Here is a 16,007-nt window from a genome sequence, read left to right as displayed (position 1 = left end):
CTAAGATTAAGCACTTTATTTTATCTTTCTAAGATTAAGCACTTTATTTTAAGATGCAATTTTTTAAAAGCTATTTTATTTATTTTCTCAATGTTATTTTTAAATGAAGCCCGAGAAGAACACTATACATATCTGCAGTATTATATATATCTGTATAGTTCAATGTTATTTGACGTTGATACAGCTACTAGGCTACTTCAATATATATCATACTAATTCATAACGCAAGTTAGACATTATGATGCTCCGGACCTTTGCTTATGGAAATTTTCTCTAACTGGACCTTTTAGAAATTTAGTTGAATACCCCTGGCGTATAGCCTATAAATCTACTCATCTAACTATTTGTTTTTCACAAAACGTAGAACCATTCATTTAAATAGATCAAGAATAGGTAGAAGACTTCATTTCTGCCAGTTGGAGTAAGTAAACTAATTAATGATTATCATTAGCATCTTCCTACATACAGTATCAAGCTAGCAACGTAGCAACATCCATGACAAAAAGGTGCAACAGAAAAGTTCTTTCAGTGTTCTCATTGCAAACACTTAATGAGGACTTCAGTCAGTTGCTTGCCAGTCAATATATGATGGTAAATAGCTGAGGTGTTATAGACCTGCTGCTAGTTTGGGATAAATGTGCCAGAGTGAAGCAGGTTGTTGGTTATAAACAGGTGATCTCAGAGAAAACTAAAGTGTAAACCTGCGGACTTTCACACATCTGCAGGCAGAAATAGAGCGTGTCTGGATGGGAGGGTTGCTGAACAACATGAGCTCTGACTCTGCGCTGCTGTCTGTTGTCCACTCTGTCTTCTGCATTAACACATCTGTCCTCTCTCTGTCCACCTCCGCCCTCTCATGTCTGCATCATCAGTAGCCAGGTTTCCATCCAAGAAACTTTTGAAGAATCACATTTGCTAACCATAATTCTTAATCCTATTACCACTCAGGTTACTAGAGTTTTTACTGCAAATATGATGTATTTAATGAAATCTGCTTTCACATTATTGCATCAGTAATAGCTGTTGAAACAAATGGCAATTGCAAGATAATAGGAAAATGCTAAATCTATCTACAGTTTGTAACATGAGGTAACACTAGCCATCATACGGACCCTCTAGACCAAGTAAGACTCTGGGAGTAAAACTCCTGAGTGTAGTGAAGCAAACTCGTGTTTCTTGCTTTTGTACTTTGAGGACGAATGTGTTGTTTCTTCTTTCAACAGTTACCTAGTTTCACTTTAAGTACATTTTGCTAAAGGAATTACTTTAAGTAAAGGCTTCAGTTCACTTCCTGAAGGTGTCCGATGCCTGATACAGTTCAGTGTGTTGCAGTATTTCTCTACTTTCATCTTCGGAGAGCATTAAAAATGGCCCCATTAATAACCTGCTGAAATGCAAGTAAATAACTACTTGCCCAATATCACTTTTAGAGACTTTCCATTTGTCTTGTAAATGTGTTTTTTGACACTCTGGTGATGGAAAAATTCATAATTTGTATTTTATTTTCTATTCGTGGCATTTCGAAAGTTCACCTAAAATTAGCTTGACATTTGGATGGAAACGGAGCTTATGTGTGATTATTCATGTTTCTTTTTTCTCCTGTTTTCTGCTTCTCTTTCTCATCTCTCCTCATCTTAATTTCTCACTCGCTTCCTGTGTACTCCTGTTCCCCTTTTTTCCTGCCTGCTGCATTTCTTCCTCTTCATTTTCTGCTCCTTCCTTTTGGCTTTTGGATCTTTTTTCGCTCCCATGTTTTTGCATTCTTGCTCTCTTTTCTGGCCTCTCCTGCCAACTCTTTCTGCCTCTTCCTTTGTCCTGTTCTGTCTCTGTCCTGTTCCATCTCTCCGTCTCTCTCTTAGATCACAGTGAGTGTGGCTCAGGGCCGAGTGCGGAGTCCCTCCCCTCAGCCTCGCTATAAAAGCTATGCCTACACCCAGGCTGCATATGTCAAGTCGCCCGAGCAAAAGAGGAGGCGTTTTACTGATCAGGTCCGTGTCTCGCAGCTCTAACACTCCACGGCACACGTCCATCCGTCTGTGCATGTTTTGGCTGCACCTGTTGTTTCGTCTGCACTTGTTTGTCTGCGTAAAAAAAAAAAGTCCATCATACCAAGTCTACGGTTTTATATATATGGATATGTATTTTTATTTTGTATTAAGAAGTCGTTTTGCTACCCTTGTACCTGCGACAAGTGAAAACACATTGAAAAGTGGAATTCACTAAATTCTGAAGTCTGAATATGAAACTATGAGACTTGTTGAGTTGGACCTTGTTTTTTTTTATCCTGTCAATCACATTGTGTTTCAATATAACTCATGGTTTTGAAATGTATTGTATTTTGCCATTAATGTGATATATATTTATTTTCATGAGTCAGAAATTATACAAACTAAAAAAGTATTTTTTTATCAGTAGTGACACCGACCGCAACTTTTTCAGCCGATGTAGGTCGAGCAATATAAAGAATCAAAATGTGTTATTATTTAGAGATCGATACCACCAGGCGTCGATCATAAAGACTGGAAGGAGCGGGGAAACTGAAGTGCTGACTAAACTGTTGCTAATCCAAACTAAAGAAGTCGCTCCGTCTATCTCTGCTTTTTACAAACAAACACAGTCTGACAGGCAAGTGTGTTTCTTATCTGTCACCATTAAATATAACGGCGCCCGCAGCACCCTGAAACACAAGAACATCCGCCGTCACAACGTGCAGATGCATTCTCAAAGCTGTCACCCTGCGACTGCGTAACTAAACGTGGCTGTAATCTGCTGGAATGTATTCAGAGACTGTGTCAAATATTTAATGTAACAGCAGGGAGCTCGACACGACGCGGCTGGCACCTAGAAGGCATCGCAGGAATAAAAGATCATTTGTTAGATGAGCTTTATTCGAGCTGTTCTTTGTAAAGCAGAACCTGGCGTAGAATCCCCTGTGTCACCGCAACAAGGTTCCCCAAAGTTTCCCCTTTTGAGAATATGAGGAACAGATTTTTACAGTGCATTGTCCTCAGTTTGTCTCGGTCGAGCATGTTTTATATGGACAACTTGGTGCATAAAGATAGATTTTAAAATCAAGACCATGCTTTAAACTGTCTGGGGCACGAATATTCACCTTTTATTACTTGAGTACTTTAAAAGCTGTAAATTCTGCCAGTACAGAGTGATTTCTGAGTCTGGACTATCAGACAGAAGCGAATGCATTTGTAATACAAAACAAGCGACTCAGGCGGGACAGTTATCAGCCCCGCGGATAGGCCTTGTGTATCTTTTCAGGACCTTATTACCAGAGAGAAGAATGGGACGAGGGGACGAGCATGGAGCCGAGATAAAAAGAGAGAAGTTGTTAGTGTCCAGATCAGTAGCGCGCACACAAAGAGAGATATGGGGAGAGAGAGGAAGAGAGAGAGAGAGAGACCCAGATGGAAAGAGGACAAGTTGTTGAGATTGGACAAAGGCCAGAACTGCTTGTCAGCCGCGGTAATGGCAAACACTAACAGGCCTCTCCTCATTTCTCTCTATCTTCTCCGTCCACCCTTCTTTCATGCTGCCTGTTTTGTTTTTTTCCTACTCATCTCTGCTTCCCTGAACCTTTTTTTCCCCTCACCCCTAACTTTCCTTCCTTCTACCTTTCCTCATTTACCTCTCCACAATCACGCTCCATCTCTGTCCGTTATCTCCCATCCTTCCCTTCCCATCCGTAGTTCCTGAGTCCTGGCCAGGAGGAGCTGCAGCGGGGCCTGAGTCCTCTGCCTCCAGGCTCCACCAGTCTGGAGAGCTACCAGGCTGCACTGGAGGAGGTACGGGCTTAGTATTAACATAAACGTCTGTTAAACCTTCTTTTCATGGGATTTGTTGACAATAAAACGAGCAAAAATATGGGCAGACTTGTACTTTTAAGTGTGTTTTTATTCCTTTGAATTGTTAGGTGTTGACATGGCTGCTGTCTGCTGAAGATGGGCTCCAGAGCCAGCCTCCCATCTCCAACAATGTGGAGGAGGTGAAGGAGCAGTTCCACACACACGAGGTGAGAGCCAGAGCAGTGACAGGGCTGTTATTAGTGATACTCTCAGAGCAGCATCCGTTTCACTGTAAACAACAATTCATCCATAATACTTATTTAACAGAAAGGCACCTCATTACAACCAGATGTCTAGTGTTCTTAAAGGGGCAGTGACATCTAGCAGAGCAGATTGCAACCAACGGAATACCCCCGACACAAACCCTGCATTTTTGTCTTAATATTATATATTAAGTATTTATATTAAATGAGACATTTGTCCATTTTTTCTTCAATAAAATGAACAATCTGTGTTGACATAACAAATGCACCTCATTACAGCAGGAGTTGCATTGTTATTAAGGAGCTTTTTTGTTTATCGTACTCTAAGATAAATGTAATTGGTTGACAATCAGGTCAATTTCTTTGTTCTTGTGAAATAAAAGGATTTTAATTGAAACGAGTTGAATTTTTGAAGTAATATAGCAGCCATCAATCCATAACCACATACCATTTCTAATGAGTAGAAACAACTGTAGTTGGAGAAAAGAAGGAACCTTCCTCCGCTGCACTGAAGTGCCAGGCTGGAAGAGACAAAAAACTATCTCTACTGACAAATCTCAATAAAGCCTGAAAAAGACTCAACTGTAACCAGAAACTTCCCAAATTTACATTTTGTGAATTTAGCTAATTCCCGGGTGCCTAAATTAGTCAGAAGAATTTCCTGAGCAGCTGTTTGGAAGCGAAGTGCGAGTGTTGAATTAAGTGATGGATGTGGACGTACAGGACAACTTTTAAGCTCTTAAAATTAAATCAACCCTCACCATTTTTGCTGTGTGAGACCCGAGAAGGATCGTATAGGAGTAAAGTGCTCGGAGGAAATAGATTTAGCGCTAAGGTGAGACTAAGGTGAGAGGTTGAAATGTGTTTTGCGAGCAGTTAAAGTGAATGAGGGTGATTCAGTAGTAACGTGAGACACTCCTCTTCCTTTTGGAGGGGCGTCGTTGAGTGCATGTGTGTGAAACGTTCCGTTCTGTCTCCCCCCAGGGGTACATGGTGGAGCTGACCACCCACCAAGGAAGCGTGGGGCGGGTCCTCCGGGCCGGCGCCGCCCTGCTGGCAGAGGGGAACCTGAGTGAAGAGGAGGACTCCGAAGTCAGGGAGCAGATGAACCTCCTGAACTCCCGCTGGGAGCACCTGAGAGTGGCGAGCATGGAGAGACAGAGCAGGTAGATGCACCGTCAAAGGAAACGTCTTCACAGTAAATCATGGTTCCATCAGGCTCAATTGGAACAACATCGGTTTATGACCAAAAACCATAGATGGTAGATTAAATATGGACGTAGTGTCCGTGATCGAGGTTTTTAAGACAGATTTGGGAAATACAAAGCAGGATATTGACAGTGTGACCGAATGTTTTCACCTACTGAGAAATATAGATACAAACTTTAATTTAGGGCTTTGAATAAAGTTTCATCTGTTTTCACACAATGCCGATCCCCACAGTAGGCAGCATTCTTGGATACAAAGAGCGGCCTTTCTAATTATGGTGAATTCAATGATAACTGACACCAAGCCAAATTTAATTAACTGTTCGGCTATCTTCTTTGATAATCTTGTTGATTCGAGCACAAAGCTGTGCAGACAGTGGCCTGGACTACCAAACAGCACTTAAACAATACAGCAAGGTTATAAAGAAGGGCTGAATATAAGAAGTAGGTTTCTACCAAATCAGCAGGAGTCACGGCGTTTATCCCGACCTTCATCCGGGCCGCACTCACCGAACTGTCTCTCGCCCCCAGACTCCACGAGGTCCTGATGGGCCTGCAGCACCAGCAGCTGCAGCAGCTCACCGACTGGTTGGACGTGACGGAGGCGCGGATTAACAGGATGGGGGATCAACCACTGGGTCCCGACCTGGAGGACGTCAAGCACCAAGTGGAAGAGCACAAGGTGGGCAAGTGTAGTGCTCTTAAGTACGACGAGGGCAAATGTTAGATCCGAATGTTCGGTTGTTTTGACATGATCTTGATTTGCACTTGTTTGGCTCGTATTTACAAACATGTTATTTTATTAAACTCAAAAGGCTTTTGAGATGTAACCAATAGCAGGACAGAGCCGCTGACGCTAGCCTTAACTACGATATAGTAGCGTCCTGGATCGGCTTTAAACGGCCCGGTTTTTAAACACACGTGTGTATGAAAAAATCCCAGCATGGCTGAGTGAGACTTTCTAATTACACCAGTGTCAGGAAAGCTAACACTAGCGCTGCTGCTTACTGCTCACGTATATTCAATATGTGTTCATGTAGATGGAAGGAGAGCATGCTGACATGTGATGACTAGCCGGCCGATTATGAAACAAAGATATAAGAATAACAGCCTCCTTATCGCACGGTGCACCCCCCCTCCTTTCGTCAAGTTGTTTTGCCAACTTGCTGTTTCCAAACTCAAGAAGAAATTCTCAATCCCAACATGAATATAAGTGTATTGCAGTGTGTTGAGCAGCGTGAGGCTCCTCTCTGCACCCACCATAATGTGTTTTAAAGATGTCTGACGAACTGACAAGCATTAAATGATCCGACTATTCACAAAGTCTCGTCAGACCCATGCTTAAAGCTTTTACTTTCTTCTCACAGTAGGAGGCTCCGTCAAACTATATTCAACACGACACACCGACTGTGAGGAGACACAACAATTATCCAAACCCCCACCACAAACAAGCCGCTAAAATTAAATCCACCGGTAAACACTAATGAACGCTACAGATGGGAATGTGTTGTAGGCTCACTTATGTTTTGGCTTTTCTGACACTTCTGATTGGTTAAATGAACAGCAATCATATATTGCTGTTCATTTAACCTCAAGAGTGAGAACAGCACTATGCACTGCACAACATAAAAATGTAACTTATACATTTGTTGTAGAGATTTGCTAGAGTTTTTGTTGGAGGCTCTTGTGTCAATAAGTATAGAGATTGAAAAATGTAAACTATGACAATCCTTTAATTACATGTGGCGATGTGTTTACTTCTGCCCTTCTTTTAATTCAGTGTTTACAATGAAGTTTATTTATTTATTCTTCTGACTAAGTTATGATAAACACAGAAAAATAATACATTTCTGAAGAAATGGTACATGTTCGATGCTGAAATTGCGCTGTCGAAACATCTCAATTAAAATACTGAAAGTAGTTGAAGTGGCATTACAAATTTTAAAAAAGGTTTTAAAGAGCTAAAGTGATTAAAGTGCCTTAAAGTTAAACTGTGACGACTGAAACAAGGTTTAAAGTTTGAATGAAGTTTCTGAGATGCGTGACGGAGAATGAAGGAAGTTGAAAAGGTCTGAAGACGGGCGGGATGTTCAAAGTTGTTGAAAGACGTCAAAAAAATCTCAACAGCGTCCAGAGTGAGCGGAACATTTTGAATTTTTAATGAATAACAGAAACTTTCTATCCGGGGAATATATTCTGGGGAATACTGTTGAAACCTTGCTCTGTTCTGAACTCCTGTGTGAACCAACAATGTTCAGCTTCTTTCGCTGCCATTAACCATCACTGTGCGTGTGTGTGTGTGTGTGTGTGTGTGTGTGTGTGTGTGTGTGTGTGTGTGTGTGTGTGTGTGTTCCTGTGTTGCAGCTCCTGCAGGAGGACCTAGAGCTGGAGCAGGTGAGGGTGAACTCTCTGACCCACATGGTGGTGGTGGTGGACGAGACCAGCGGAGACAGCGCCACTGCTGCTTTGGAGAGCAAACTTCAGGTAAAGCACACACACACACACACACACACACACACACACACACACACACACACACACACACACACACACACTAAAATCTGTGTTAAACATTTCGTAGTAAGACGAATACAGTTTCATCTCACTTTATGAATTATTTCTCAGCTCGCGCAGGTTTTTGTTTCTCGGGGGGGGGAAATAGATGGAACGGGAGATAGTTTTGTCTTTAATGTTGCGCCATAATTAGACCTTGCCAGCGAGATGTGCTCGTGCTGTGCGTGCGTGTGTGTGTGTGTGTGTGTGTGTGTGTGTTGTGTGTGTGTGTGTGTGTGTGTGTGTGTTGCAGCTTTCTGCTGATTTTGTTTACTCTATAAGTTATCATCAAACAGACTCCAGCCAGGAGCCAGACTTTGCTGCCTGTTTGTGCGGCTGATTCTCCACACTTGTCTTAGCGTCTGATGTTAACTCCCACACTCTTCAAACAATAAAGCCCAAATCTATTAAAGCTGCAGCCGCTGGTTTCCACTGCCGTCTACTCCACGAGCCTTAATTGCAGCATGCGGCTCCATGTCGAAGCACCGTCACACTATTACTGTCTTTGTCGAGGATTCGGTTGTTGGAAGGCATCTGACCTCTGACCCTGCTGTGGTCGAGAAAAGATCCTCTACGCTCTTGGATCAATAAATAAGTGTTGCACTAAGGGTTTAGTTTTGTGAGTTTGAAGTAGACCTTTATTCTTCAGAATCTGGATTTTTTTATATTCTTAAAATGAAATGGAAATGTTTTTTTAATAGCCTCTGCACGCTACTTTTAAATGAAGTGCAACATTTAGTGTGATTAGAATGTGATTGTTATGTGAATATGAGGAGTGTGAGATAAACTGGAGTCAGGTGGTCAAACAGGTGGAAGGAAACTGATTATCTTTATCTGTTTGAGTTTATCTTTTGCTTTATCTTTCTGATGATTTGGCATCAGAGTTCACTTGTAGACAGTATTTTAACAGCGATGTGAAATGGATTACAAATGAATGTTGTGCTGAATTGTTAACACTGTGATGGAGGGCTGCCTGGGAAATAGGAAGTGGATGCGAGTTCGTCTTGGGAAGTTCAATCTGTTATCTTTTAGGGAAGGTGCGAGACACACGTAAAGGGAAATGGAGACATTTGAATAATTGGAAACTCTCCTTTGGGGAGAAAAAGTGTTGAAGAGATGAGGATAAAAGGAAGCTGCGGTGTTTTGAAAGCGAAGTCGCTGAGAATGAGAATGCCATGCAAAACAATTATATATTTTTTAATTTGCACTAATGTGTCAAAGACGCAACGTTGCTGCGAGTGTCTTGAATGCACCGTATCATACTTCAATTAGAATGCAGAACACACATTGGCTGTGCTGCATGCAGAATGTGATCACACTTAACATTAGGAGAAAACAAAATGCAGCTTTGTGTTGGACTTTGTGGAGGTTTTGCTGTCGTTGTTTCCTGCAGTGTGGTTTATTACTCAACACAAGATAAGAGAGTTAAGGAGCAGTGTGTGTCGGAATGTAAAAATGCAAATGGAAGGTGCCTTCCCTGCTTTCTCCCCGCTGTTGAACTGTCACTTGATTAATTACAGGCCATTCATCTTAAGATTAACCTGCTGAGCCTCTCTCTCCAAGTCTGTCTTCACCCCCTCGCTTGTGTTTCACTTTTTTGCATCTCATTGTCTTTTCATTTCCTCTCCTCCCTCGCCGCCCTCCCCTCTCTCTGTCTCTCTGTCACTCTGATGACTTTGTTCAGTGGACACACTGGGTTTTTTGTTTTTTTTGTCTATGCCAGTTAAATGGAACGGAAGAGTGTCTCTCCTATCTTACTCGGCTAACAGCCAGCTGCCAATACGCTCATACAATGGAGTCAGAGAAAAATAAACTTTTACATCTGTGTGCGTGTGTGTGTGTGTGTGCGTGCGTGTGTGTGTGTGTGTGTGTGTGTGTGTCAGTGCTCCCACTGTGGTCAGAGCTGTAGGCTATTGCTCTAATATAACATAACATACTAAATATGCCAATTGACAGGAAACTTAGATACCACTGAATTTAAAGCGTTAAAATAATATTGTTTTTGAGGAATAAAGGATCATCCATTCATGCCATGGTTGGGGGTTCAATCCCCGTCTCCTGCAAGATTACTGCACAGGGTTCGAATCCAACTCACTGCCCTTTGCTGCATGTCATAACCTTTATCTCTACTTTTCTCTCTACAGCTGTTCTATCCATTAAAGCCCAAACAAATCTTAATAAAAAAAATATTTATAGCCTTTTAAATTTACAAAAACTCCATAAGATGGGTAAAGACCACACATTAAAATAGTTATTTATCCTTTATTTGATTATCAGATCATCAGTGTTTACGCTTTCTTTGTACGGTCACTGAACTCCATTCACTTGGATGTAATAAGAATAAAGAGATATTTTGTCCCTGCTGTCACAGAATTTCATGCCCTTCCACAATCATGATCAGCTCCGTCCCTCCGGGAGGAAGAGGGATGAGAATCAAACTGCATTTTTGGCAGCTTAAAAAATGTAACTGGCAAGTGAAGATGTGAATTGAACACAGCCTTTGAGGCAACATGATGAAAATGTTTCAGTCACTCAGGGGAAATAATTCAAAAGGAATTTTTGTGCTAATGTAGACAATCATAGATGATTTGTGTGTGTGTGTGTGTGTGTGTGTGTGTGCGCAGGTGCTCGGTGACCGCTGGGCAGCCATTTGTAGATGGACAGAAGAACGCTGGATTCTGCTTCAGGAGATTTTACTGAAATGGCAGCACTTCACTAATGAACAGGTATGTGTGTGTGTGTGTGTGTGTGTGTGTGTGTGTGTGTGTGTGTGTGTGTGTGTGTGTGTGTGTGTGTGAGTGAGGATTTTAGGCAGGATCACAGCAGTATCTTCTGCATGTGTAATGAGAAGAGATCATCCCGATCGTGTCTACCCCCACATTCTGCAGACTTTAAGAGAAAGCTGAAACACTTCATATTCATGGAGGATGCTAACAAAAAGTTTAGCACTAAGATGTCTGTAACTTTGGAAGACATTTGTCTAACTCAGAGTGTTGAAGTCTCGTATTACCGTCGGATTAAATTCCTCGACACAATTGTAAGAAATGTTTTATTTCACATTCTTTCAAGACGGCTGAGCTGTTATTTGCAGTTTTTAGATGATTGATGACCGCTGTAGATTCCTGATGCGCCCGCTTTCTTCACCGATTGTACACAAACGCACCTACGCGTCTAATAACTATTGTATAAACACCAAGTATTACTGATTTGGACATCAGTTAGCAAGGCAACAGGTTGAAGCGTCGAAGCGTTCGGGTTCAAACCTTAATGCTGATCCTGAACTTCATTTACACCTGCTGTCGACAAGCTGAAGAGTTCTGGATTCTGCGTGACTTGTGAGCAGATCTCAATATGCAGATTACTCATCGGTCAACAAACAAGGTGTGTCCAACGTCAAGGGAAGCAGATTTATTTGAATGAAAGAATGTCGTCATGTACAGATTGCATTTACACCCGCTAAGATCGGATCACAATGCGATCCAGATGTGGTGACGGCCATCACATTGCATTAACATGCGTTTGTCCCTATACAGATGAGACCAGGTGAGAAGAAAAGGTTACTGGCAGTCAGCATTAAACACAAAATACAGCCGATATTTATATCTTTTTCCATAAGCTCGGGCTTTATCCGCCACGTAAATATCTATTTTGATCAGAATTATTAATTAGATGCTATTTTTTTGATTACTTTCATGTCATCATATTTTCTCTTTCCTCCACCAGTTCTTTCTCGTTTATATTTTTAGCCACAGAAATACTTTGTAAAGGAAATTAAAGTGTCATGATATCCGATTTGCTCGTGTTCTGTGATTATTAATTGAGGAAGCTAAAATCACAACTTCGGATTATACACGATTAACTGATCAGCTTTAATTAAAAGCCCAAAACTGGATTTGCTTTGCCGCCCTTGGGGTCATAGTCATTCTTTGTTTACTGTTGGATTAAAAAGAATTGTCAATTTAATGCTCTGATATTGCCGCTACTTAAAAATAACTAAACTCAATTTTGTTATTTTCAATATAACTTCATTACAATTTTGTTTTTTATATTTTAAGAGATTGTTTTCCTGTTTTCTGTTCAAAATCACTATAATAAAATCTCGATATCTGCGAGCACTTTACTGTTTAAAAGTGTCTGTGCATACTTTATATATTTATATTGTACCTGTGCTCTTTGTGCCCAAAGTATATGAGTAGGTTCTTCGGGGGTCCATTCATTAGTCAGTTACACAGATCAGTAGAGTCATCATGGAACAACCTCTCTGTGCTTGATAATGAGCTATCATCAGCTGCACTGGCTGTGAGAATACGAAGCAACATTATTAACAACATCAGGAAACGCATCAAGTTCAGTTGTCCCCCGTTCTTTGGATAAGATGCTTGTCTCACAGGAGCCCCAGGCTCTGGTGGAAAATGAACTGTCTGTGGACAGCTGTTAACAGAAATATTCACCTTGTAATCCTGGGCGGAGGGAGAGATGCTGTCACAGACGATAGGCCTGAGGAGGATTCTGAAGTCAGGAGCTCTCTGAGACGACGGCCTCCCACATGAAAACATGTCTTTCTCTTCCTGTCTCCTCATTCCCCTCCCCCCTCTGCCTTTCATCCATCCATTCTTCTTATTTCTGTGTTCTGTGTTCCAACCTTTCATCTTTGGATTTCTATGGAACTTCTCTCCTCTGATTATTTCCTCTTCTTTCCTCTACTTTCATCTTGTTTCACTGTCCTCCCCTCTTTACTTTCCTTCTCCCTTATCACCTCTGCTCATTTCTATCCTCTTGTCTTTTTGTTCCTCTCCTTATTAACTCTCCTCTCCTTTTATCCTCCTCTTCTTTTCCCCTCCCCCCCCTCTTCTCCTTTCCTTTATTCCTCTCCTTCTCCTTGTTTCCTCTCCTCATTACCTCTCCTCTCCTTTATCCTCCTCTCCCCCCCCCCCCGCCCCTCTTCTCCTTTCCTTTCTTCCTCTCCTTCTCCTTGTTTCCGCTCCTCACTAACTCTCCTCTCCGTCTTCCTCCCCTCTGTGCTTCTCTCTCCTCTCCTCTCAGTGTTTATTTGACTCCTGGCTGACTCAGAAGGAGGAGCTGGTTCGCTCCATCAAGACCTCCAACCTGAAAGACCAGGTAGAGATGGTGACCTGCCTCCGCCGTCTTGCTGTGAGTCTCCCTGTAACAGAGATACTATAACTTTCATATAGCGAAAGATACCTAAATGAACTTTAGTGCAACAACCAGGAATGTTTAAATCCCCATCACACGTTACCTGTGTATGTCCCACCAGACGGTGAAGGCAGACCTGGAGGTGAAGCGTCCCACCATGGACAAGCTGTGCTCCATGAGTCAGGACCTGCTGTCCAGCGTGAAGAACAAAGAGGTGGCCAGCAAACTGGAGGCCAGACTGGACAGCTTCGCACAGCGCTGGGACCGACTGGTGCAGAGTCTGGAGACGAGCAGCTCCCAGGTACACCACACATCCTGCATGGCAACCTTTATACAGCCGCTTGCCAAGGAGTTGTTTGGGGAGTTATAATTGGTGTACAGTAACAATACAATACGCAGTTAAACAGACCAAATGTGGAGCAATTTAGCTGCCAGTAACGGAAAACTTGTCTTATATATCTGCATGTGTCTTCTTAACTGGCTTAACTGGAGCGCCTACAGTCAGATTAAATTAAGATTGTGTAAATAGCAAAGTAGTGGACAACTTGTTTTTGTACGGATTAAACACATCGGATATAGCAGTTTAGTCAGTGAGTTTTAAAGTTACTGGTAATAAGATTTTAAAATAAGAAACAGGCTAGCTGGCAGCCTTGGAGCTGTTTCTGTCTCCTACCAGTTGATTGCACTCAATTTCCTTCACTCGGTGTCGCAGGTTTCCGTTTGTGATTTAGGTCGTGGATCGAAAACTAGTAGGAAGTTGCAACCCAGGGAACCTGAGGTAGAGGGGGTCGTCTGCTAATCTGGAGATTGGTGGTTCGATCTCCGGCTCCTCCTGTCCACATTTCAAAGTGACCCTAAATTGCTCCCGAAGGAATAGCCATCGATGTGTGAGTGTGTGTGAATGAACATTAGATTACACGAGGAGCAGGTTGGTACCTCATTCAATTCATGCAATGTGTGAATGTAAGAGTATTTTGAGTGGTCGGAAGACTAAACTATAGCTTTAACAAAAGAAGAAAAGATTAAAGGCAGAATGAGTTTAACCAGTGAGACCAAGGCTATCAAAAAACCTTCTTGATAAGCCCAGTCGTCGCTCGTCTTCTTCTACTCTTAAATAAAGGCGTCAGTGTGCTCTTTGCTGGTTTACCAAACTGGTTTGTTCTGGTTTATAGCCTTACAGATTACTCGCTCAGAGTGAAATCCTTGTAGCCAGATGCACTGAGGTCACATTTGTCCCGCTGGAAGAGCACTGCTGATGAAACATGGAGTCCTGGTAGCTGCAAGTGTTTGGCCTCAGGGACAGAGAGGAATAAATGGACTGGCAGGGTGACAGAGGTCATTGAACACTGAGGGAGGTTATGTTACACGCCGGAGGAGAATACTGAAGAGGGAAGGAGGAAATTAGGACCGACACTTTCATACCTGAGCAAACACAGAGCGATGAAGGAGCGACATTCAATCAGCGCAGCCAATTATCACTCTTCATAATCACTTTTCGGAAAATGTTCGAACGCTCAATTGTCACTTTTCCCGCCCGCTGTTCTGTCGTCTCCGCGTGTAACTCGTCTGTCTTTATCTCTGTGCTTGTAAAACTGACATGCTCACTGACGAGTGATAAGATAAAGACAAAGTGCTTCTGTGGTTTTGGATTTTGCTGATAAAGACACTGCGCTGTTATGTTTTATTCTTGAAGCCCTCTGGAGAGCATAACCCTGAGAATTGAAGTAGTGATTGGAATTATTTATATTATAGGTTTGCAAAGGAACTTTTAATACGCCCTGATGTGCTCAAAAGTCTGCTTAATATAACTATCCTTTTATAATATAATAAGTATATTTATAAAACTGTCACCTTTTTCCTTTAACACTGAAACATTAAAGTGATTTGTATTTGTATTAAGGAATCTTAAAGTAGCACTTAAAGACAGAATGACAGCACACACACAACCTCGGCACAGCCCACCTATAATACACCAAATATAATATACATGAACTCCTATATGAGGACTCTTTCTCAATTACTTGTCCATTATAATCAGCCAGATAATTAGCAGACTGACCTCTACAGGCACACGCCAGCTGCGCACACACACGTTTCCATGGTATCGAGGCTGTCCTCGGAGTTGTACTCGATGCTTTACTGTCAGCAGGCGCCTCCCTGCTGAAACTAACCTGCGCACCCACGAAATGTTCTCACAAGAAGACTGTGAAAAAGGCTCAGAATTAGACTAATTATTTGTATTATAATATCGTATTATTATACCTTCAACTAACATGCAACACATGTTTCTGTCTGACTTCTCCCTCACTCATCCTTCTGTGCACTTACAATCTGTCAGAGTCACAGAAATCCCAGGTCACTACTTAACCATCTCACAGCTGTGTACATACACACACACACACACACACACACACACACACACACACACACACACACACACACACACACACCTACACACACACACCTACCTGTAGCTGTTGAAACCGCACACACATCCTGTCTTATATTTTTACTGCGATAATGTATTATTGATGTAACTGATCATGGACACTGTGTGTGTGTGTGTGTGTGTGTGAGTGTGTGTGTGTGTGTGTGTGTGTGTGTGTGTGTGTGTGTGTGTGTGAGTGAGATTTGGACAGATCCTTGTTAACTGATATAGCTTTCTTCCCCCTGTGCATTTAGTTCTCTTCCGCTGTCAGCGTGGCCCAACAGTCCGAGCTGACCCAGTCTGTCACGGCGACCGTTACCAAGGTGACAACAAGGGAGAAGGTGTCAGCTGTGCGTCAGACCCGGGAGTCACCGCCACCACAGAAGAAGAGACAAGTTGTGGTGGATTCTGAACTTAGGAAAAGGTGAGGAGGGCTACTTTGAATTATTATTAGTATTAAAACATCCAATGTTTGTTTTCTAACTTGTGTGACATGTTGAGTTACATGCAGCCCTTTCTGCTGCCTTATCTCAGCAGGTAGGTGATGAAATGCTGCAGATACTGATGATGATTTGTGATGGTGATAATAATAGAGGCTTGAAAT

The 16,007-nt window shown here is 42.1% G+C and overlaps 1 protein-coding gene across 1 annotated transcript in view; it reads left to right on the top strand.

Annotated features, from left to right (window-relative positions):
• LOC115020216 (dystrophin) overlaps positions 1 to 16,007 on the top strand; it is a 227,062-nt gene that overhangs the window by 103,803 nt on the left and 107,252 nt on the right. Inside the window, 10 exon segments of the mRNA XM_029450175.1 lie at positions 1,860 to 1,988; positions 3,702 to 3,797; positions 3,926 to 4,024; positions 5,045 to 5,226; positions 5,800 to 5,950; positions 7,633 to 7,752; positions 10,446 to 10,547; positions 12,865 to 12,972; positions 13,097 to 13,276; positions 15,658 to 15,827. Of these exon segments, the coding sequence (XP_029306035.1) occupies positions 1,860 to 1,988; positions 3,702 to 3,797; positions 3,926 to 4,024; positions 5,045 to 5,226; positions 5,800 to 5,950; positions 7,633 to 7,752; positions 10,446 to 10,547; positions 12,865 to 12,972; positions 13,097 to 13,276; positions 15,658 to 15,827 (1,337 nt within the window).

Source organism: Cottoperca gobio, chromosome 2, assembly GCF_900634415.1.
Source record: "Cottoperca gobio chromosome 2, fCotGob3.1, whole genome shotgun sequence".
In the NCBI taxonomy this organism is placed as follows: Eukaryota; Metazoa; Chordata; class Actinopteri; order Perciformes; family Bovichtidae; genus Cottoperca; species Cottoperca gobio.
The sequence above is the reverse complement of the archived record's forward strand: the minus strand, read 5'-3'. Positions and strand labels throughout refer to the sequence as shown.